The sequence below is a fragment of the Ipomoea nil genome, unplaced genomic scaffold, assembly GCF_001879475.1.
Source record: "Ipomoea nil cultivar Tokyo-kokei standard unplaced genomic scaffold, Asagao_1.1 scaffold0711, whole genome shotgun sequence".
Taxonomy (NCBI): domain Eukaryota; kingdom Viridiplantae; phylum Streptophyta; class Magnoliopsida; order Solanales; family Convolvulaceae; genus Ipomoea; species Ipomoea nil.
In genome coordinates this window covers 380,217-404,864 of record NW_017617139.1, presented here as the reverse complement: position 1 = coordinate 404,864, position 24,648 = coordinate 380,217, and the positions used below count along the sequence as shown (strand labels likewise).

Here is a 24,648-nt window from a genome sequence, read left to right as displayed (position 1 = left end):
GGTATGCACAGCCGCCACCAATGTATGAGGTCCCAGAGGATGTCTCGCAAGTCTATAATTGGGCGTCCATGTGAGGCACACTGGCGAGAGATAGAGGAGCTTCGGGCTCAATTCAACCAACAATTACACCCATTCCCTCTGAACGAATGAAGCCAATCAACTTATCTCCAGGGAAGTGAAGAAAGAAAGAAGCCCCAATTCTATGACACTGACAATTAAACATTTGGATATTTTGACGCTTTATTTGCTTTTTGGCTTAGTACTCTTTATTTTCATTTGCTTGCACTTATATTTCTATTTCTAGTACTTTATTTTTTTTTTACCTTTAGTTTTATTGCTTTATTTGGTTTACTTGCTTACAAGCTTTGCCTAAGTATCTTGATGCATGGAGTAGTTAGATATCTCTATATTCATAGTCTTCATTAGGAATTGTTAGGTCTTTTGTATTGTTTGCTTGCTTAATTGAAAAACACAAAAAAAAAAAAAAAAAACAAAAAAACAAAAAAACAAAAAACAAAAAAAACAAAAACAAAAACAAAAAAACAAAAACAAAAACAAAAACAAAACAAAACAAAACAAAACAAAAAAAAAAAAAAAAACAAAACAAACCAAAAAAAATGGGAAAAAGAGAAAAATACAAAAAAAAAAAAAAAAAGTAGTTGGAGTAAATAACTTTCCTATCCGATTTGGTGAACCATGCTTGTGCTTTTGTTTCTTATGCCACTAACACATGTTGTGAAGCTTTCTAGTGGAAGGGGCAAAGACATATGGTTTCAATAAGGGATATGCACTACATTTGATGATACCTTTCTATCCCTTATCTTTTGCACCCCTTACTTCATTTTTAAAGTATGGAAAGAAAATTTGCTTTGTTATGCACTAGCTTGGATGGCCACTTATTCTTTCACAAAGGATTAGATCTTCATTTGCACCCAAGTCCCGTAAAAATCCTAAAGTGTGGAAAGGGACATGCACTTTTGCTTGAGACCGATGTTTTCTTTTCCACTTGGACTTAAGGTAACTTCGAGGACGATGTTCATTTTAAAGTGTGGAAAAGGAAGCACGTGGTGCTTAAATATCTTTTGTTGCTTAATTGATTCAATGGTGCTTGATTGACGAGTGTGTTAGATATGGAGAGTGTGTCGTTGTTCATATCATGTGATAAATGTGATAGTGATGTGCCTGTACAAAAATAAAGTTTTTATTCTTGGAATATCCTTTGGAAGTTACCCTTTCTTACACCCAAGTGAGGTATTGCATAGAAAAACCATTTAGGTTTACATTTGATGCATGCTTGTATTAATTCACCTCCTATCTTGCTTAGACCTTAGTAAATGATCTCTCGAAGTGGGAGTGTGTACTCCTCAACATTGGAAAGATAAAAAGATGCAAGGTCGGAAATGAACTAAATCTTGGTAAGGTATGGGGCAAAAGGTGAGCCTTGTGATGAGAATGGAAAAAATTCCCTAACCCCAAAAAAAAAAAAAAAAAAAAAAAACATGAGTGAATAAAGTAGGGGAATGATGATGAGAAAAAGGCAAAGACCAAAATCCCGTGAGATAAGAAAAGAGGTAAGCCATCTCGCTAGGATTTAGGGCAATTCCATTGCACTGTCTTTGAAAAAGCGTAGAGCTCTACGTGAAGTCGGTTATCCCAATGGCGATATCTTAGGAGATGAGGAAAAAAGAGAGCAAAAAGAGGGACCCATTGCTTATGTCGAGATCACAAAAGATTCCCTCGGGCTAAAACATAGAGATTTATGCCGCGGGGAGTCAATCTTTGACATAAGGGTGGAGGCGAGAGAGAACCAACGCTTAAGTCGGAACCGGGCAAAGTTTCGCTGGGTTAAAATACAGAGCTCTGTGCCGGAGGAAACTAGACCTTGGCTTAAGGTTGGTAAGCGGTCCATACTAAACCACTCACTTACTTTTTTGTAGAGTGCATTGTCGATATAAGGATGGGGTCGGTTGGATTGTACACATCGTTCCCACTAGTGTGGCTCGACTATAGGCCTTTGCAAGATGAGAGGTGAATGCCCCTTTTGGATTGCATGCTTGATGAATGGTGTGAGAGTGTACCCTCCTTTGTTTTAATTCTACTTGTTAGGATTTTTTGCTTCGTTAGTATATTCCTTGAGTTGTATTAGTAGGGGTACATGACTAGCATATTTGTTGCATGATATGAAGGACTTCACCCCCTCCGTTAGATTATACACTTATCTTGATTGACCATTGGATGAATTAAGTTATCATTAAACTTAGCTTGAAGGTATCCTTGACACTTATATTATCATGGTGATTAGAGCTTGCTTGAGGACAAGCAAGAATTAAAGTGTGAAAACTTGTGATAAGTGTAAAAGACACCTAGTTTTAGGGTCTCATTTAGGTGCCTTTTGAGCTAATTATGATCCTTTGTGTACCATGTTTAGGCCATTTAAGCTAAGTTTGTGCATTGTGCTATAAAATATCACCAAACTTTGTATTTTATGATTTTGTAGGGTAATTTGGATGAAAACGAGGCAAAGTGGCATAGGACGGAACAAAGCGAGAAAAGGAAACAAACCGAGGCCAAAACAAGAGGCACAACGCTCGTTATGACATCCATTGTGGAGAAGCAGAAAGATCCATGAGTGACACAACACCTTGTGACGTGCGTTGTGAAGAAACATAAAGATCCATGAGGAGCACAACGCACATCGCAAAATCCATAGATCAGGAACTTAAACGCACAACGCATGTTGTCCGGTGCGTTGTGTCATGCGTTGTGACCTTGTGCGGAAGTTGTGAAAGGAAGGCTATTTAAGACATTTGTAGATTCATTTCTAAGGGGAAAAGTCTTTCTTTTGAGAGTTTTTCAGATTTGGTAGAAGGAGTAGAGAGTTAGATTGTAGAGAGAAACACCTAGATTTAGATAGCTCTTTAGATTTCCATTGGAAGATAAATTGAAGAAGGAGATTGACAACCTCCTAATCAAGAGATCTTAGCAAGCTTGTAATCTACATTGTTACATTTCTAATTCTACTTTTATATTGCTTTCTTATGTTTGATTTCATGCTTTCAATGTTGATTGCTATGCTTGGCTAGATTAGTTAGGGATTGAATTGTGAAGTGATTGATTATGATGCCTATGTGACTTAATTCTTGAATTGGGGATTGAATACTTGCTATGCTTGAAGTCTTGTTGTTAGGGTTTGATTTGTAAGCATCCTATGGAGCGAGGCCACCTTCTAGGGTTGTGCTAAGCAAGTGATCTAGGCAAGAGATTGCTAGATCACTTAAAGCTTCTAACCTTGACATTTTCTAGCCTCATAATCGACTTTGGATTGGGTATAAAGGTAGTGTAGGCAAGGTGTTCGAGGAATGGTCAAGGTGACTCCAAGAGCCCGACGTAGGGAATTCTAGTGTCACCTAGACAAATCCTAGTAGTTGAAAGACGAAAGGAGAATAGCTTCCTTCCTAGGCTTAGCATATGCAATGTCCATTTCCCATGTCAAGTGATCCTAGGTGCATCATGATCATCACTAGCAATTCAACCCCTATTTCCTTTATTTGTTAATTGCTTGAAACCTGCACGACTATATCAAATATTGCGTGACACCCACTCAATTGTATGCAAACCTCCTTCTTACTATTGACAATGCAAGGCTACTCCGAATGGCCATCCTCTTGAGACCAAAAAATCCGAGAGTCATCCCACAAACTTTTGACGTTAAAGCTAGAATGAGAGAAAACACTTTGTCATTTGTAAAGATTACCTGCCATATTGGAAGGTTAAAGTGTATATACCTTAATTGACTTGCCAATTTGTAAAGATTTGCAAATTGAATTTATGTTGGACACTGGACAATGGATTACTATCTAGTTAGCTTTTTAATTTGCAAATGAAATACATTGCAATGGTGCTTATTATAATAACTAGTTTTTTCTACGCGCTTTGCGCGAAAACTTATGCCCAATATTTAAACTCGATTAGTAAAATGCATTGTATTTTTTTTTTTTTTTGAGTTGACGAAGTTTCATAAATATTCACATGAAGATTATTTTGTTTCATTATGATGAATATATACAACTGTAATTTTAAGTAAGGGTACTCAACATTATATTACATCTATTTTAAGTAAGTGTACTCAACGTTATATTATAAATAGCTATCTAAACTCATCATACAATACCTTAATCAGTAATCATTTGTCATCAGAATCCACTATTGTAGTTAGCTTAAGTACAAAAAACATGCATATGCACATTATATTCTCCCATCCCTACAAAAATTATTTTTGGCTCCCAACAGATGCCAAACCCTTACTCGATCTCATCTTTATTGTTATAGACTATGTTTACATATACACAAAGTTACTAAACCACTGCCACTTTGCTTAGCTAATCAATAAAACACCCACCTAATTTCATCAAACCATTATCTATGAGGGTAGCTAAATCTTCAGAATCAGACACAGGATAACCAGAAAGCTGAAAAATTGACTCTAAGTATTTCATTGATTTGGTATATGTTATGTTCCACTTGAGACTGCTCATGTATCAAGCCGTATGTTTTTTCCAAAACAAGTAAAGAATTCACCTAATAACTCCTCATCCTCCAATTCCTTTGTTCTATCAGTTAGAATGCCATATTTTACATCCATAGCCGTGGATTTCATTTTCAAATTAAAGCAATGCTTAGTATACATTTGAGGTTCAAAACCAAATGTCTTCCCATCTGAAATGACCTTGAACTACAATCTTTGTCTTCAATAGTGAGATTGTAAAGCTGCACCATGTTGGAAAGGGCAAACCGCACCATGAAGACAAAGAAATCATAGATATTCATGCCTATAGGAGAGGAGAGAAGCAAATGTGTATTAGGATAAGAAGAAGGAAGATGATGATGACTAAAATTTAATAAATGACACACAATACTAAGCACGTCCTTCAGTGGTTAGCAAGTGTAACTATGAGAAACCAAAATACCTATATGTGAAATCAATTTCACTAGGATAACCACAGTTGACATCTTCTATCAGAACCCTGTGGCCACTTCTATCTTATTCAGATTTTGATTAAGTTGTTCTATACCAACTTTTACCATATTTTATATTTTACCCAACCATTTAATGTTTAGATAAAGATATCACAGTGTATTACCATACTTCAAATAAACTTATTGAACTCTCATATATACCTTGGGAGAACAATTTCTAACATAATCATTACTGGATAATTTACACCAACAAGTCAGATCAGCTGTTATATATGCAACTGATGCTAACAAATCTTTACATGCTCCATCTTGATATGGATATTACAACATCATAGTAGTCTAGGCACATTTAGTTTGGTGAACTAAGGAATCAACCATCAATGAAAAGGCATCCCCTGCTCATAAGTAGATTCAGAGATAAAAGTTACATAATATAGTTTATCTTAATCAGAGATATTTATTAAATCTGAACCATAAACTGCTTTATCCTGAATTGAAATAGCATTTAACCTTATGATGATGGTTGCAAAAATGTGGAGTTCTGGGAAACTACAAATATTATATTATATATTGGATTAATATAGAGATAAATCAAGAAATTCTTAACTATAGACATAATCATTGCAATGAGTTTATCATTTTTTATACTCTTTTTTTATTCATGAAATTCTAGGGTAGTAACACAAAACTGAGGATAAAATTACCTCATAACAAAATGAAGGTCGAAACTTTCTCCAATGAAATTATAAATTAAGATTCAAGCCTACCAATTATAATTTCCTTAACCTAAGGAATTCACTGCCTCAAATCTTTTCATATATGTTCTAATTCTTATACAAACATGAATTTAACTCCAATGAAATCCCTAAATTAACAAAATTAATCAATAAATTTACCTATGTTGAATAAAATTAGAAGAAACCATGCAATAATCAGTCCATGGAATGAACCCAGCTGTGATTTAGGGTTCAAAGTAAAAGGAGAAATTGGGGGAGAAGAAGAAGAAGATAGAGAGAAAACAGAAGAATTTGGTTTATTGATTTTGCATAAATAAAACTCCACATTCATCCACCGGATTACATATAGCCTAATCCAACTAATTCCTATTCTATAGGAATGAAACTGAATTTAGCTGTGAAGGCTTAACTGCAAAAGAGGCCAAAACGTCGTCGTCTGAATATGCATAAACAACCCTCAACGGTAACAACCAAACGACACCATATGACTTAAGGCTTAACGGCTCTCAGCCGAAATCATCCTGCGACGTCATTTTGGTCGGCCAACTTCCTTTCTCTTCTAACCCTGGTTCCCTCTCCCTTCTCTCCACCCCCGTGTCTTTATCTAGCTTCTCTTCTTCATTAATGGATGTTACAAGGGTTGTTACATCACCCACCTCTCCTGGAGATCCTTGTCCCCAAGGATCAAAAGAGGGAAACTGGCTGCGGAGATGATAGTAGTCTTCCCAGGATGCTTCTTCAGGAGGTAGGTTAGCCCATTGAACCAGCACTTGAGTGACAGCCTGATTGTTTCTCTTCACCAAGCGTTTACCCAACACTGCCACTGGCTCAGCTCTAATCTGTCCTTCCTTCCCCACCTCAGGGGGGTTTAATTGTGCCACTGTACCCTCCCCAATCCTCTTCTTCAGAAGAGAGTGCATTTCAGGGCAGAGTGGTAGTTTGTATTATACCACCATTCTGCCAAGTGTAACCACTTGCACCAATTGCTAGGCTTCTGAAAAATCATACACCTTAGATACCCCTCTAAGCATTGGTTGACTTTTTCTATCTGGCCATCAGTCTGGGGATGGTATGCAGTGGATAGGTTTAGCTTAACCTGCAAATTTCTGAAAAGAGCCTGCCAGAACTTGCTGGTAAAGATCTTATCCCTATCAGATATAATACTCTTGGGTAAGCCATGTAGTTTATAAACATTCTCCATAAATGCATCAGCAACCAATTCAGCAGAGAACGGATGTGTTAAGGCCACAAAGTGAGCATACTTAGTTAACCTGTCTACCACAACCATTATGGCCTCCTTCTGCTTGGACTTGGGCAACCCGTCAATAAAATCCATTGAAACACTCTGCCGAGCCCCTTCAGGAATGGCTAGAGGCTGGAGGAGTCCTGGGCTAGCCACATGCTCATTCTTACATCTTTGGCAGGTATCACAGGATTTCACCACTTCTAGCACATCCATTTTCATCCCCTTCCAGTAAAAAAGGGTCTTCATCCTCTGGTAAGTCCCAACCTGACCTGAATGGCCCCCCACAGTTGACTCATGTAATTGAAGCATCAACTCCCTTCTCAGATTCCCAAATGACCCAATATAAAGCATGTTCTTATACCTCAGTAGACCCCCAACTAGGGAGATATCCTGGTTGGCAGCTTGATCTACTAAGGTTGCAGTCAAATGCTCCTGAGCCCAAGGATCATTTTTATAGCTCTTAAATACATCCTCGACAATTTATATCCTACACCACGGCGCGCGTTGCACTATGCGCCCAGATGCAAAACGACGTCGTTTTAATTATTTTTTTTTTTTTGAAATTTTCCGCCCCAGTGAATGGCAGTAGTTTTTTCTTTAAAAAAAAAAACCCGCTGTTCAAGAATGTACATAATGTTATACTAGAATACACATAATGTTATACATGAATGTACATAATTATATAACAAAATATACATACTCTTTTTAAAAGATAATACACATAATCTAACATAATACATAATAAACATAAACTTTTAACATAATACACATCAACTCTTAACATAATACACACAAATTTTCTGATTCGGATGTACATAATTGTATAAAAAGAATGTACATAATTGTATAAAAAAATACACATAACTGTATGAACCAATACACATAACGTTGTGAACAAATACCCATAACGTTGTGAACAAATACACATAATCTCATCAACTTCCTACCGCGCCTCCCAACACTACCCCAAAACGACGTCGTTTTGGGAGGCGCGCGGCGCACAGTGCTATGTGCGCCATGGTGTAGGATATAACGATTGTACATCCTCCATCCATTGTGGTTGCAAAATGGTGACAGAGTTTATCACATCTTCTGTCTCAGGTTCTTTTCTTGATAAGGCATCAGCAACCCTATTCTCAGCCCCCTTCTTGTATTGGATGGAGTAATCCAAACCCAGTAACTTAGTCAAGCCCTTCTGTTGTAGTGTTGTGGTAATTTTTTGTTCTAGCAGATACTGCAAGCTATGATGATCAGTCTGAATGGTAAAGTGCCTACCCATCAAGTAAGGTCTCCATCTGTCCACAGCATTAATGATAGATAGGTATTCTTTTTCATATATAGACATACCTAGGTGTTTTTTCCCAAAGGCTTTGCTATAGAAGGCAATTGGTCTCCCCTCCCGAATCAATACAGCTCACATACCCAAGTAGCTTGCATCAGCTTCCACAACAAATTCCTTGTGGAAATCAGGAAGTGCTAGCACAGGTGGATTACACAAAGCTTCCTTCAATAGCTCAAAGGCCTGGTCTGCCAATTCAAACCAGTGAAATCCATCCTTCTTCAGCATTTCTGTCAGGGCTTGCTTATCACTCCATAGTTCCTTATAAACCTTCTATAGTACCCTGCAAGGCCTAGGAACCCTCTCAGTGCCTTGACACTCTTAGGCTTAGGCCATTTAGCTACTGCATCCAGTTTGGCAGAATCTGTTTTCAGTCCTTCCTTGAAAATAATATGCCCCAAGTATTCTATCTGATTTTGAGCAAAAGAGCACTTGCTCAGTTTGGCCAGTAACTTATTTTCCCTCATGATTAGCAATACCTCCCTCAAATGGCCCCAATGAGCCTCCCAACTTGAGCTGTAAACCAAAATGTCATCAAAGAACACAAGAACTGATTTTCTGAGTAATGGTTGGAATACCTGATTCATGAGGGACTGGAAGGTGGTTGGGGCATTTGTGAGCCCAAAGGGCATGACTTTGAACTCATAGAGGCCCTGGTGAGTTCTAAATGCAGTCTTAAACTCATCCCCTTCCCTCATTCTTACTTGATGGTACCTAGATCTGAGGTCCAGCTTAGAAAAACAGACAGCTCCAACCAGTTCTGAGAATAAATCCTCTACCAAGGGTATGGGGAATTTGTTCTTAATGGTGATGTTATTGAGAGCCTGTAGTCAATGCAAAACCTCCAAGATTTGTCTTTTTTTGGCACAAGCAGGACAGGAGATGCAAAACTGGAAGAGCTAGGTGTAATGATTCCAGCACTTAACATTTCCTGCACCATCTTCTCAATTGCATTCTTTTGGTCAAAAGAATACCTATAGGGGCCTATGTTGATTGGTTTGGCTCCTGGAAGCAAGGGAATAGAATGGTCTAGTGCTCTTTGTGGGGGTAGGGTGGTGGGTTCTTGGAATAGATCCTGAAATTCTTCCAAGAGTTGGGATAATTCTGGAAGTGTATTGTGGGTAGAGGTGTGGAACAAAAGAGGTCCCTCATGTTCTTCCTCTCTGCTTCTGATGTTACACTGTACTAGAAACCCTTGTACACCCCCCTTATGCCATTTCTTAACCTGATTCTCAGATGCCTCTTTCAACATCACTCTTCTAGTTAACCCTCTTAAGAAAATTCCCATGCTTTCCTTATGAAAGGAGATTCCTGGTGGCCTGGTGTGCAACTGAATTGGTGCAAAAAAGTCCACCCAATCCATGCCAAGGACCATGTCACACCCCCCAAGTCTCAAAAGCCTAAAATCCTTAACAAAGCTCTCCTGTTGAATCTGCCACTGTAATTTCTGGCAAACTGAGTCACTCACCAGCTTTTCACCATTGGCTACTGTCACCACCAATGGGCTGGCTTTCTCAGGGACTTTTCTCAGTTGGTTTAAAAGTTTAGGGTCCAAAAAGCTATGGGTGCTCCCACTGTCAACCAAAATTATCACTGATTGCTTCTGAATAGTCCCTAATAGCTTGATGGTGTTCAGTCCTGTCCCTCCAACCACTGCACACAAAGAGACCTCTGCCTCCTCAATTTCTGCCTTGCCCTCTTCTTGCTCTATCAAGGCATGAGACTCTCTTTCCTCCAGATCCTCAATGATATTAAAAGTGGGTCCACTGCATTTGTGTCCTGGTTGCCAAGGGTTGAAACACTTAAAACATCTCCTCTGGTCTCTCAATTGGTTCCTGAGTTGGGTGATTTCTGGTGATTTGGAGGCAGTTGTTTGTGTGGATAGGGTAGGTTTTTGGGTGGTGTGTGGGTTGGTGGTGGATGGGTTATTTGAATTGGAGCTATAGGTTCTTGGTGTTTGGGCAGGTTTGGTATTCCAGGTTTGGTTCTTAGGCCCTTCAGTAGGTTTAAGCCCCCTCTCAAACTGTCTGGCAAACCAGATAGCATCTTCCAGGGTGTTTGGCTTGGCAGTTCTAACAGAACATCTGAGATTCTGCCTTAATCTAGCAACATAATTATCTAAGAAATATCCCTCAGTAAGACAAGGGTGAGCCTGCAACAACAGACTTCGTATTTGCTCCTGAACTCCGCGTTGGGGTAGTTGGATTCGATAGAGATTTGCGGCACTGGAGTAAGCCTCATTGAGGGTCTGAGGCCTGCTTACCACTAGTGCCTTCCGGACTTCGAAGTTGAGGCCCGATACGAATCTTTCTATTTTGGTTACCTCGGTGGGGACTAGCTCTGGCGCGAAGCGTGCCAGCTCGAGGAATCGTTTATGGTATTCCATGGCGGTGGCCATCCCTTGTTTCAGATGGAGAAACTCTTCGCACATGGATGCTTTCACGTGGGTTGGATAAAATCGTTCTCGTAGTCGTGTCTTGAGGCTCTCCCAGTTGAATCCCGGTTCTTGTCGGTAAGCGGGCCCCTCGTGGATCCACCAGAGATCGGCCTCGTGTCCGAAGTAGAACGAGGCTATCTCTACGCGACGTCCCTCCGGGCATTCTACTACCCCTAGAATCTTGTCAAGGGTCCGGATCCATTCTTCTAGGACCGCGGGGTCTTCTTCTCCTGAGAATGTTGGTGGTCGGTGGTTTGAGACTTGTCGGGCGATGTCTGAGTTCGCGTTTGATGGAGGTGGTGGGGGCCTGTTGTTGCGAAGGGCTGCGTCACTTAGTGCCTGCGCGACTTGCGTCAGTTGTTGTATGGTCTGGGTCAAGGGATTGTCAGTGGCGGGCTCTGGGGACCTTGATTGTCTTCTGTTTGGGGCCATGCTATCGTCTTTCTGGTCAGCGTTTATAAGAACGTTAGGTTAGAGTTCGATGCACTTCTTATGAAGTGATAAGTGGGGGAGGGCTTTAGAATGGGAAGGGGTAAGGTGCGGGAATTTATGTGTAGGTTTCACAATCTCAACGTGCGCCCTAAGATTTTTGAGTCCTATGTTCCTAGGTACCTAGAGTTCAAGCCTAATGTCCTAAAGTCCGGTCCTAAGAGTCTTTTTCTAGGGTCAAACTTAGGCTCTGATACCAACTGTAACACCCCAGATTTTCAAGGCATTTAAAACTTATAAAATAAAGGTGAAACCTCATTAAGTCCCAAAACATAATACGAGAGTACGGGGTGCTATGCCACACCCGAGCTAGAGAACTCAGGTGCACAGGCTAACTAACTAATGTCCTCAATAATGTAAATGCATAAGCATGGCACGCAGGCCGAAAGGGGAGCTATCTACTTCTACGTTTCCAAGTTCTAGCGCGCTCCAGTGACTTATTCTTCTGTGCCTGAAAGCCAAATATATCTGTTCAGCGAGAGATGCTGGTAACCCACTCCAACGCGTTGAAATACAATACATATATATATATATATATATATATATATATATATATATATATATATATATATATATATATATATATATATATATACGAAAACCATTTTGAACATGAAGATATATCCTACGAACTCTAGCTTTTAAAACCGGGAATGACTCGACAGATAAGGCTAGACACAAGCAACAGTTATAACAAGCGTATACAGTCCACAACAGGCAAGACAGATAAAGCTGAGCACAAATAATAATCATAACCCAACATAAACAATCCCCAGCATAAATCCCATAGTCACATCCCCCAAGATACTCATAACTCATCCATATCTCATCACATAGCACACTTTGTTGGCGCCACAGGACCAATCGCATGCCCATACATGAGGGTCAGCGCATATAGCTCTGACACGGCCCCGCAGCACCCTGCCCCGTATCGCAACACGGAGGGGTCGATCGCAACCGACCGATGAACCGCAGCTCATCATAGTTTGATCGCAACCAAACAGTGGACCGCAGCCCAAGAGTATGTCATCTGACCGCAGCCAGGAAAGTATGAACCGCAGCTCATGTAGAAACGTTTGATCGCAACCAAACGGTGGACCGCAGCCCGAGAGTGTAAATCTGACCGCAGCCAGCTTCTGAACCGCAGCTCAGGAATAACCAATCCGATCGCAACCGAATTGGGGTATCATGCACACATAACACATAGCAAGCACATGCAACCCACATTAACACATTGGGGAGGGGAGAAAGCGTATAACAAAACCTATGCGTGATCCTTCACATACTAAGAATAATCCTAAGGGGTTCATGCTTCTTCCACCTAGGTCAACGGGATACCAATTCAACTAGCATGCAATATATAAGACTCATACAACCTACGAACGGTACCCGAAATATCCAACTAGACATAGGCACGATAGACGGAGTCCGTTGGGACACCACGGGGATCGGGGAAACATCAAACGGGGAGGCCGGGGTCCCGAATGGGAATTTCTAGCGGGTAGCCGGTGGGTGGAGGGGCCACCCGCCGGTAACACTGTTCCGGGCAGCGGGTCGCCGGCGGGCAGCTGCCCGCCCGCCGGCTGCCCGCTGCCGGGACTGCCCTCTTTTGACTGCGGGTAGGTGGCGGGTCCCCTACCCCCCACTGACTCTTTATACACAAAACGCCCCGGGAACCGTTGTGGAACCCGAAACCATGCTTAGACACTTTACAACGCAATTAACGATCAACACGTAGACAATCAACGGATCAAATACGAGAAACGTACGGCACATAACCTATCATGCTTTTCTAAACATAATTGACACCCAGACATGCGATTTCCCCACCCGATACACCAAGAATAATATCATACGATACAACCTAGGGTTCTAATCACTTTTACATCAACAAGAATACGGTTCGTCTTCTAATTACAAGATTCGGTACAAATAACACATAAGCATCAAGAACGCCATACAATTATCAAGAGCAACATATAATCATCAAGAACTCCACATAATCGTTAAGAACACCATAATTATCAAGAATCTCCCGATATCAAGATCACCCAGGGAATTATCCCATCAATCATCAATAATAACATCACAAATCATCAATACACAATAATATGGGGAAATCCTACGGGGGAAATCATAACTATGAAAATAGGTTTTGTTGAGACATGGGTTACCTCTTAGCCTTAATTAATTCCTTGGCTATGAAGGGTCTTTCTTTAAGCTTTCTTGCTTTCTTGATTTCTTCTAAGGGGATTCTTGGAGCTCTTTTTGGGGTGGTGGGGCGTTATTCTTTGTGGGAGGGTTCTAGGTGCCTCTTAAGTCCCTTATTTATATATTTAGGAGTCCTGATTAGGAACTAATATTATAGGCTTGCTAATTCTATTCCTTTTGAAACTAAGGATTGGGTTTAGGGATAAGGGCCCATGGACTATGGTGGGCCTTTTTCCCTAATTAATTATTATAATTTATTCTTTTTCTTGGGCTATGGGTTAATTAATTAATTGGTTTTAGGGGTCGTAACACGGGGTGTTACAAGCCTATTCAGTCGCATCATCTGCATCATCTCTTCTCTGAGGCTACTGAACTGGTTAGCTACCTGAGTGGTAAGTTCAGTGACTGCATCTTGCGTAGCCTGGAACCTGGTGTCTATCTTACCATTCAGCTCTATAACGATAGCTTCAAGCTTCCTAACTCGATCGTCCATAGTTGAGCTCTGATACCACTTGGAATGAACCTAGCTGTGATTTAGGGTTCAAAGTAAAAGCAGAAATTGGGGGAGAAGAAGAAGAAGAAGAAGATAGAGAGAAAACAGAAGAATTTGGTTTATTGATTTTGCATTAAAAAAAAAAAAAAAAAAAAAAAAAAAAAAAAAAAAAAAAAAAAAAAAAAAAAACTCCACAGTCATCCACCAGATTACATATAGCCTAATCCAACTAATTCCTATTCTATAGGAATGAAACTGAATTTAGCTGTGAAGGCTTAACTGCAAAAGAGGCCAAAACGTCGTCGTCTGAATATGCATAAACAACCCTCAAAAGTAACAACCAAACGACACCGTATGACTTAAGGCCTAACGGCTCTCAGCCGAAATCATCCTGCGACGTCGTTTTGGTCGGCCAACTTCCTTTCTCTTCTAACCCTGGTTCCCTCTCCCTTCTCTCCACCCCCGTGTCTTTATCTAGCTTCTCTTCTTCATTAATGGATGCTACGAGGGTTGTTACAGTCCACTTGAACATTGAACCGCGATCAACGATCAAAACCTATTGAATTCGATTATTCAATTTCTGATATGTTCCCACTGCCCCGGATTTGAAAATGAAGGAGTGAAGGGTCAGAGAAACTTATCTCGTTGATTATGATAGTAGATTGAGGCTTAGATTCTTAGGCGATGAAGTAGGAAACGTCTAGATGATTATGCGATGAAGGAGGAAACATCTCAGACTCTTACGCAGGAAGATGAAGGAGGAAATTAAACGTGAGTATTTAACACTAACAGAATATGCTTGGACATTTTTGTCTTTTAAATGATGATGTACAATCTTTAGAACACAATGTACAAACAGACCAGCACTAACAACACGGACATAAATCCAAGGACATAACCTGTAATAACACTTATTATGTTTTTAGATTAGATTAGATAATGATAATAATGATAATAATGATAATAATAATAATAATAATAATAATAACAATAATAACAATAATAACAATAATAATAACAATAATAACAATAATAATAATAATAATAATAATAATAATAAAATGTCATTTTGCTACCAATCTTCAAATTTCTATTACTTTAATTTCTGTCTAATTATTTTTTTTTTCTTTTTTAATTAGTTTAATTGTGATTGGGTCGGCCGCGGACTCCGCCGTGATGCTAATGAAAAGCTTATTTGGGACCCTGAAGAAGATGGCAAATTCTGGGTTAAAAGTCGTTACAAAGCACTTATTGGGGAATTCAATGAGGACAAAAAGAAGTGGTCAATGCAGTGGAATCTAAAACTCCCCCGAAGGTGAAAATATTTTTTTGACTAGTTTGTGCTAACTGCCTACCTACTAAGAACATGTTGCGTTCTAGGAAAATCAATTGTGACGATTGTTGCAATATCTGCGGATAAAGTCAAGAATCAGCCAAGCATCTATTCATGGCAATCGTTATGTTGTGGAATTGTATCCACGGTTCTATGTTCATAATTACTGAATTATATGTTTATAATTATAAAGCTATATATTCATAATTATTAAACTCTATATTCACAATTATCGAACTCTATGAAATAATTACTGAACTATATATTCATAATTATAAAGCTATATATTCATAACTTTTGGAACTTCATATTCACAATTATTGAATCTCTATATTCATAATTACAGAACTATATGTTTTCATAATTATGTTCACAATTCTATGTTCATAATTATAGAAGTATATATTTATAATTTTTGAACTATGTATTTATAATTATATAAACAGTTTTAGCATAATTTGCCCTGTTCCTGGATTGTAATCTTGCAAAAGACTGTTGGAGAATTTTGAATAAGTATTTGGCCCATTTGTAGAATTAAACTATACAGGAATGTCTCAAGAAAATACGTACCTCACTAAATACTGTTCAATGCTGCCTCTTCAATGTGTTGTTAGGAAATTTAGAATCAGAGAAATGGGAAGATGGAGACAATGATCCCAGGGATGTTCAGGGCCAAATCAGATGGACAAAACCTCAACCGAGAAAAGTGTTAAGCAAACACAATGAGAGGAATTATAACTAACTCCGTTCAACTGGTGCAATCTCTCAAAGAAACGAGTGAAATCTCTTCATTTCATTTAATCCTTAAGGACATTAAACAACTATTGAGTGAATTTTCTCATGCATTTATTATTTTTATCAAACAATCAGCAAATCAAGCTACACATATGTTAACAATGCAGTCTATTTTTATAACTAGCTGGTTTTCCAACCCTCTCTCTCATCATTTGTAATGTGTTGTCTTCAGACATGATTTAATGCAATGTTTTCTTCCAAAAAAATATTCATATGAACCCAAAAGGCAGAATTATAAGAAGAATAAAGAAATCCCATTAAAGCAACTAAGCAAGTTCCTGACAAAGGTCATGTTGAAAGTTGGCAGGTCATTTGCAAAAACTAATACAACACATGTAACGTGTTACTTTACAAACAAACAGTTTAATCAGATCAGAAATTCCATGTACATTCGCTCTAGAGACTAGAGAGAGATCCTCCCAGCCACTTTACAGCTTCTAAAATGGTGTGGTTTAGTCATTTTAGTGAACATTGCGGGTGATCAGCCCTTCAAAAATGGTGTATAAATCCTTGTTGTCTGGACCAAAAATCTCATCCACCTTTCGCAAACAATCCTAAGAGCAAGCGGCCATCTTATTTAAACATGATCAATGGCTAGAAGCAATGAAATACAAAGCTGTAAAAGAGTGCCCGTACCTCTTTTGTTTGTTTGTGGGAATTCAACTCCTTCACATTCGATAGAAAGGCACCAAACTGCTCATACGACAATCGGCTCCTATAAAATGACCAAGAAGAATCACTATGCATGAAGCTTTACACCGTGTATTATGGTTAATATGAAATATTAATTTAAAGAATGAGGAAGATGTGCGGCATTCAGATTGAAGGCACAATAGTATTGGTAGCAAACCTGACTTGGCGGAAGAATTCTTTTCCATCAACTCGAGTTCGCGCTAAACCAGATCATGCACAAGTTATGCATCAGTTGGAATGAGTAGCAACTCCAAAAACGGAGTTTGTGTACTTAATAAATAAACAAAAAGGCGGGGCTAGCCCATTAGAATTGCGAAAATATAGGACCAACATAGTGTTAGCAGCTACCATCAAACGAAACAGATGTTTAAAAGAAAAAAGAGAAAATTATAATATTCACGTGTCAACTTCTCCAATGTGCAGTGGGTCTCATTCCCCAAAAAAGGGCTTGGAATTATCCTCACAGTCAGAACAGAAACTAGTAATTAGTATGTTACACACATCTATCACTGTTTATAAACAGCCGATGATTAAAATTTGAGAATCATATTGAGAAGGTACCTCATCCAACCATCACTAGGGAAACAGAAGGAACTAAATCAAACATTATAAACTGGGAAACTCACCAGATTGCGATCCTGCATCTAAGCTTGACATTGAACTGTGCTGGCTAGGAGGCATTGATGAAAATAAAGAAGACCTATCATCAAACATGCCCCTCGTGGTTGCAAATGAAATCGAATGTCTCCTACGGGGAGAAATTGGTTTGGGTGATCGTGTTGGAGAAACAGATGCTGACAAGCTTGGAGGGGAAGCGGGAGGAGTAAGCCGAGGGGTGCTAGTCTGGGATGCTAACAACAGGCCTTGTGCTATGCGGGGCCTCAAAGCTGCAATGCATTAAATGTGAATATGTGATGTCAGATAAGGACTTGTGAACTTAGAAATATTTCCATAATATCACTTCAATTAACTTTTAAAGTCAATACATGTAGCGTACGTACCTTCAGTATCAGAATCCTCTGTATTATTGTTTCCACTATCAGACGATTGGCTCCGTAAAGGAGGTTTTGTAGGTGGCAAGGTACCATCACCTTCTGAAGAATAGTAATTACATATAAGGGGAAGGTTTCAACAGCACCCTAAAATCACAACTATCGAAATTGTGGGAATGACATGAAATATAAAAACTGTCTGATGAAGAGGTAACCCACCACCAACACCCCACAAAAAAAAAAAAAAAAAGGAGGTTTCTATTTTAGGAAATTTACGATGAAAAAGCAGATCGATGGAGAATGAAATTACACAAAAGACAGACCTATTTGGCCTGGTCCACATGCAGCAATGCCCTCAGCAGCTCCCGCCTATTCAATCAAATTAAATACGGAATTAGGGATCAAGGCATTTTCTCAACAATCATATCAGCACGCAAGTTACAGACAGCAGTTCAACTTGGTCTACGATTAACTAATAGCACCCATATTTAAGTAAACATAGAAGTGCAGAAAAGATGAAATGCTCCAACTTTGATTGATCAACTCACAGGGTTATCTTCTTCCTCTTGAAGTGACCGCATAAGTGTCTTTCTGAAGGCTTCCAACTGCAAGCATTCGAGAAAACTATTACTCCATACTCAAGGCACTACCATCAATAATGGTGAAAATGTGATATAGTAATCTTGGAGGACTTGCTATTCGACCCTCCCAACAAAGGAAAATTTTAAAGTATTGCCTTTGCCTACCAATTTGTTAACAAAATTAAAAATTTCATCAACTTCTACATATAGATTCTGTAAAAGCTCATAAGATTTTCTTGACTATGGTAATATCAGTTAACAGTCTAGAAGTTTACAACTTCTGTGGAACATTAGAAGAGGACTCATACATACCCTCTTTACAAAATTCAAATAGCTCACCCTTCCAAAGAGAAATTAAATGCTGAATAAGCTTTCTCAGTTACAATTAGCCCAACTGTCACTTCTCTGTTGCAAGCTAGTTGTCCAACAACCATACATTACAAAATTTCCAAAATCTATTACTCCATATATGCTAAAGGAGTAAAGGGAAACTTATCAAATTCAACTAATATAGTAAAATGGCATCAATTGATACTCATACTTAGTGAAAATTGTCGGGAAAATCCAAAAATCACAAAATCATCAATGTAAATCAGATGTATATGTTAAGTGCATTTGAAGATTCTTACTTCGAAAAGGCCATGATATAATTCCACATAAAACTGTTAATGGTGTTTGTTGAACACACATAAAATGAAATCAGATAAGATACAACCATGTAAACCATAAAACTTATAAGAGTTAATACCACAAATAGTCCTTTGACTATTGGGGTAGTACTCATTTTAGTCCTCAACTTTCAATTCGACCAAAACACATACCTTGACTTTCATTTTTGACCACAAATAGTCCTCCGTTAAGATTTCTGTTAAATGTAAGGGTATTTTCGTCAAATCAAAGCCTATGACTCCAAGTGAACACTTTATGCCCTAATTACTCCAAATTAAATTGATAAGGTGGAAATGTGAGTTGCCTACATGTACGATTACAATTACTCCAAGCCTTCGTGGTTAGATACCCCTAACGTAGGTTCAATGATTATAATAAAACTGGCTCTCCAGTCAAGGATTGCTTATATGAGAGCTTCTCCTTCAACTGCTATGGGTCCGACTGAGCATTAGGTACACATATATAGGGTTTTGGGATTTTTACTTGTATACCAAATTTATTATTGTTAAAAAAAATTCGCCGACCACATATAAAACCCCTGAAATATGAATTATGTTGATTTTCGAGAAATATAATCACATTGAACATGCATTTTTGGAGGATATATGTTCTTGTATTCTTTTATTTGGATTATTTCCACCTTTCTAATAAATGAAGTGTGATTATTATGTATGGAGCAGTCATATTTTCGTCTAGCAATATAATATTGTTGCTTTGTGTGGATAAGTGGTGCGTTTGACGAAAATACCCTTACATTTAACACTCATTTAACATAAAATCTTAATGGAAGACTATTGGTGGTCAAAAATAAAAGTCCAGGTATGTGTTTTGGTCGAATTGGAAGTTGAGGATTAAAAGGAGTACTACCCCAATAGTCAGAGGACTATTTGTGGTATTAACTCAACTTATAATTATAAATACAAGCTCAAGGCTTAATAACAACAGGGTCCGTGATTCATTTCTTAATCACTTGACTATTCCAATATCCTTCTTGTAGGATGGGTAAAGGGCCACATCCATCAATTGATGGCTAGGGGTTGTTGAGCGGAGGTCATTGAAAGGCCAAATCCAACACCATGTCTCTTGAAAATGTGATGGCGGTCTATAAAAAAAATAAAGTTGGGCTACTAGCTATAGCTTTTGGCATAGTGATAAAAGCTTATCCTAACAAATGGTATTAGACTCAAGTCAGGGGTTGGAGTTCGAGTCCAGCAAGAGCAAAGGAGGTATCAGAGTCAAGTCACGGGTTGGGGTTCGAGTCCAGCAAGAGCAAAAGACAGACTAGCAAGTGCTATAGGGAAAATTGTTGGCAGAGGCCGGTAGAAGGCCAAATCTATAATCCATGGCTAAGAGATTGTAGTAGTTAAAGCTTTTGGCATAGTGAAGTATTAAATATTACGGAGTAGTATTTTGACTATATAAGAAAAGTATAGTTCGTCTCTAATACCTTAGAGACATCGCGGTTCAGCTTCCTCACTGTGGCGGACAGCGCGGCGTTCTCTTTCACCAAGTTCTCCTGCACTTCAAATTATGAATGAATAAAAAAGTTCACGACCTTATTCATACGAAGTGGGGAAGTTAGGACCTTTTCTCGCTCAGCTTGGGCAAGCTTATCGGAAGCATCGGAGAAGGAGGCGTCAATGGAGTCGAGTTGCGACTGGAGGTCGGAAATGGCGGCGTCTCTGTCGGCGACCTCGCGGCGGAGGGTGGCCAATTCATACTCGAGGGAGGAGACGCGCGAGGACAGGGCGATGGAGGTGATCTTACGCGCAACATCCAGCTGCTCGAATGGATCCGACGGCAAAACCGCCAAAACTTCCTCGGGAAGATCGAAAGTCGTGTTCGGTCCCGGTCCTCCTGATTCGTTCGACAACATTTTCTACGCCACTGTTTTCCTTTTCTCCGATTTTGATTTTTTTTTTTTTTTTTTGTGACATGTATATACACAACGAAGATTAACAAGGTCCAGTGCTACATGTGTGACAGAAGAGAAAGATGGATTGGATAAGGATTTTGGATTTACTTGTCTCATTTTGTATTATTATTTATGCAATTTGTGGTCGCCCCTTTCAAAGTAATTTAAGTGGTCATGCAATTAATATTTAGTCTTAAAAAAATTTAGGATTTGTTTTGAAATTTAGAAAATGACTTTTATAAGTTATTTTTTTTTTAATTATGTTGAAATGTTCAAAGAAAATAAAATTAGAAAAAAATTTGTATTCCAATCAATGACAAAAATGTTCAATTGTGTAGGAAATCTCTTCCTAAAATTTTTTGTCAAAAAACATTAGTACCATGCGATGTTTGTAATGGTAATGTTAATGCTTCCCAAGTGTATTGCACGGAAAATCATATTTTTGTAACAGTAATACTAGAAAGTAGAAACTCCTAATATTTTTTATTTTTAATTCATCCCGGTCAAGGCTTGTTTATAGAGTCTAAATGAAAAATGGTTTGTTTGGATAAAAAAACGTAGGTTATTGTCTTTGTTTTTTTTTTTTTTGTTTTTTTTTTTTTTTGGAAGACCATAAAATGTGTAGTCACTATCTGAAATTGTGCACTTGCTAAACCTCGCTTTTATGTAATAATTTGTAAATTACACATGAGAGGTAAACCGCACTAAGAAGACCATGTGTTACATGCTCAACTAAAAAAATGTTGGCAAGAATCAAATTCATAACTTTTATGGATGGGAATTATACTCCATATACTTGGTCACCCCTATCAAGACATTATTCTTCATTTTGACCCTTATGAATCCACTTTAAAAAAAAAATAATAATAACTAGTTTATTTAATATTATTGGCTCTATTACAATGTATTATATGTCTATACATATCTTCTCAACCTATCAAAGCACAAAGAATCAATGCCCCCACTAGGATTCGAACATGTGACCTCCCATTTGACCCACACGAATCCACTTTTTTGTCCCATTTGACTCATACGAGTCCACTTTTTTTTTAATGCTACTGACTCTATTACAATGTAATATCTGTTCATAACTACTTTCTCAACCTACTGAAGCACAAAGAGTCAATACCGCCTTCACTGAGGCTCGAACCCACAACCTCCCATATGGGAGTGCAACCTTGGTGCCATTAGGCAAAAAAAAAAAAAAAAAAAAAAAAAAAAAAAAAAATATATATATATATATATATATATATATATATATATATATATATATATATATATATATATATATATATATATATATATATTTTGGGAAAAGGGTCAAATAGACCCTCGAACTTTAGCTGAAAAGTCAATTAGCCCCATCAACTTTTTAAATGTGCAATTACATCCATCAACAATTCATTTTGATGCAATAAATCCTAAAAATCAGTAAATGACCTGTTATCATATGTCATTAGGGATCCGGCCACCCTCCGACGAATTTACAGGCAAAAAAATGATCGACGACCGTTCGCCGATAATGGAAACTGCCTTCTCCGGTAACATTTACCGATCTAGGTTCAGGGTCGGGATTCTCTGGCGGAGGGGAATAGGTGCGATGTAGGGCTGAGCCACTTAGCTTTCATGTACTCGGCTTTGCGCCAGGGAAGGATGTGCATACCTTTCTTCTTCAAGCTCTGCCTCGCCGCCTCCGACATGATCGATACGATTTGCATAAGCCGATTGTCGTTTCTGACGAAAATCAGCGGCAACAATTGTAGAACGGCATTGTAACTTCTCGTTGACCTCGCAATCTCGAATTTTGATAAAAAAAATCTACATCGATCAACACTCTTTCTTCTTCCACAATCACATCAATGTATTCGTATTCTCTTACATAAAGCACAGACATTTTTCAGTATTTAAAACCTAACAATCAGGAGGAATTGGAACAGTCGCTTAACTATATACAAGTAATTATAGGTAGTTAGGTACCATCAGGCATGGATGAAGTTTTCTCCTATTTGGATTTGCAGGTGGACGCGTTGTAGCCTAGAGTCAAGAGGCCGTTGGCGACGATTTTTCAAAGATCGTCTTTACGTTTGCAAATTTTGTTCTTCTCGATGATTTTCGAGGTGTCGGCTAAGAGATTTTTGTCCGCAACACTCTCACAGTGAAGGCATTCCCCAGCGAGTCATTTATCGGAGAAGGCCAATGGTCGCCTTCTCCTTCTCTATGACCGGTGAACGGTCACCAATCACTTTTTTACCTGAAAATTTGTTGGAGAGTGGCCGGATCCCTAATGACCTGTGATAGCAGGTCATTTACCAATTTTTGGGTTTCATTGCATCAAAATGGATTGCTGATGAGTGTAATTGCACCTTTAAAAAGTTGAGGGGTTAATTGTTTTTCAGCTAAAGTTCGAGGACATATTTGACCCTTTTCTCTATATTTTTTTAATACTATTGACTCTATTCTTTTGTATAATTATTATGATAACTAGTATTTCCACCTGTGCGTTGCACGAAATTGATTTGTTATAATATTTAAAGAAAATTTGGATCGATATACAATTATATAAACTATAACAACAAGTATTATATAGAACAATTGATAAAATGGTTTGGATTAATTATGTTTTCTGATGTTATTCTTGCTTGATTTTCAATCAAATAATTGCTCAATTACCCGTGCGATGCACATATAATTTTTTTATTATTATTATATATTTAGATACTAAATTAAAGATGAAATTAGAAACAATTCTAATATTTGAAAGTGTACATTTCTACTATCTATCTACTATACTAATAAGAACCAAAGAAAGTTAGGCCTATAATAGGTAGAAAAAATGTCTTTAATTATATGATTGTCCGTTAACTTTCCCGTTAAATATTATTTTCTCTGTTAATTCACCGTTAACATTGCTTCAAAAGAAAAACACACAAATCCTTATAGAATTCTAATATTAAAGCCTTAATAAAACTCTAACCCACAAATCCTTATAAAATCCGCAAATAATTGAGATGGACTATATATAGTAAATCATGTGAAAAAGCACAATCATCCAATAAACCATTTACACATTATTTTCCTAGAAATCTTCTTTTACACTAACATCTAGGCATCTATTAATATCTTGCTATTAAAAAAAGTTCTTTTTTTTCATAATACTACTGTGCAAATTTGTGAGGGTGTGTTTGGTTTGCACATAAAAATCAGAATCATAATGAAAATTAAATATTTGATAATGGTAATGGAATTTGGTGAAAATATTTATTATGTTTGGTAATATGGTGAAATTAGAATGATTATCAATATTGATATTTGGTTATGTATGATTCTATAATGAGAATAAAGGTTTTAGAAATACAAAAACAAAAAATTAAAGCAATTCATCATAATATAATGACATCCAAAACACCAATATAAACAAAAAATCAAAACAAAAATATGAGAGACGTAGCGAGGAGGCAACAGATTGAGAGGTGACAGATGATGAGGGATAAGATGGAATGATTCATGTTTTTAATTAGGGAATGAAATTTTTAACTGGAGAAGTAATGAAATCACATAATTGTGTTTTCAAAAGTTGCCAACCAAACAATAACTATGATTTTGATTTCCATTCCTAGTGTGTAAACTTAGGCAAATTATGCTGTGCATCCGTGTGCTCCATGCATGGTGCACACGGATGCATAAACGGCGTCGTTTTACTTTTTTTAAAAAAAATCATTTCCGATTGCCATTAGTTACGTA

At 38.0% G+C, this 24,648-nt stretch overlaps 1 protein-coding gene and 1 long non-coding RNA gene across 3 annotated transcripts; one reads left to right on the top strand and one right to left on the bottom strand.

The window, feature by feature from the left end:
- Positions 1 to 16,289: 16,289 nt before the first annotated feature.
- On the bottom strand, positions 16,290 to 20,977 carry LOC109176575 (uncharacterized protein At4g15545). 2 transcript variants are annotated; one of them, XM_019326030.1, is made up of 9 exons: positions 20,578 to 20,975; positions 20,440 to 20,508; positions 18,291 to 18,347; positions 18,066 to 18,111; positions 17,752 to 17,844; positions 17,377 to 17,637; positions 16,908 to 16,950; positions 16,694 to 16,772; positions 16,290 to 16,611 (listed from the first exon to the last, which is right to left on the bottom strand). In XM_019326030.1, the coding sequence occupies exons 1-9, from the start codon at positions 20,866 to 20,868 to the stop codon at positions 16,519 to 16,521; spliced, it is 1,032 nt and encodes a 343-aa protein (XP_019181575.1). In that variant the 5' UTR covers positions 20,869 to 20,975; the 3' UTR covers positions 16,290 to 16,518. The 2 variants fall into 2 exon arrangements, with proteins under 2 accessions (XP_019181575.1, XP_019181576.1); XM_019326031.1 differs by lacking the exons at positions 16,290 to 16,611; positions 16,694 to 16,772; positions 16,908 to 16,950 and adding an exon at positions 16,971 to 17,296 and having other exon boundaries at positions 17,337 to 17,637; positions 20,578 to 20,977.
- On the top strand, positions 19,380 to 20,290 carry LOC109176576. Its single transcript, XR_002053412.1, has 2 exons — positions 19,380 to 20,166; positions 20,219 to 20,290. It is a non-coding gene; the product is annotated as an uncharacterized LOC109176576 (long non-coding RNA).
- Positions 20,978 to 24,648: the final 3,671 nt, after the last annotated feature.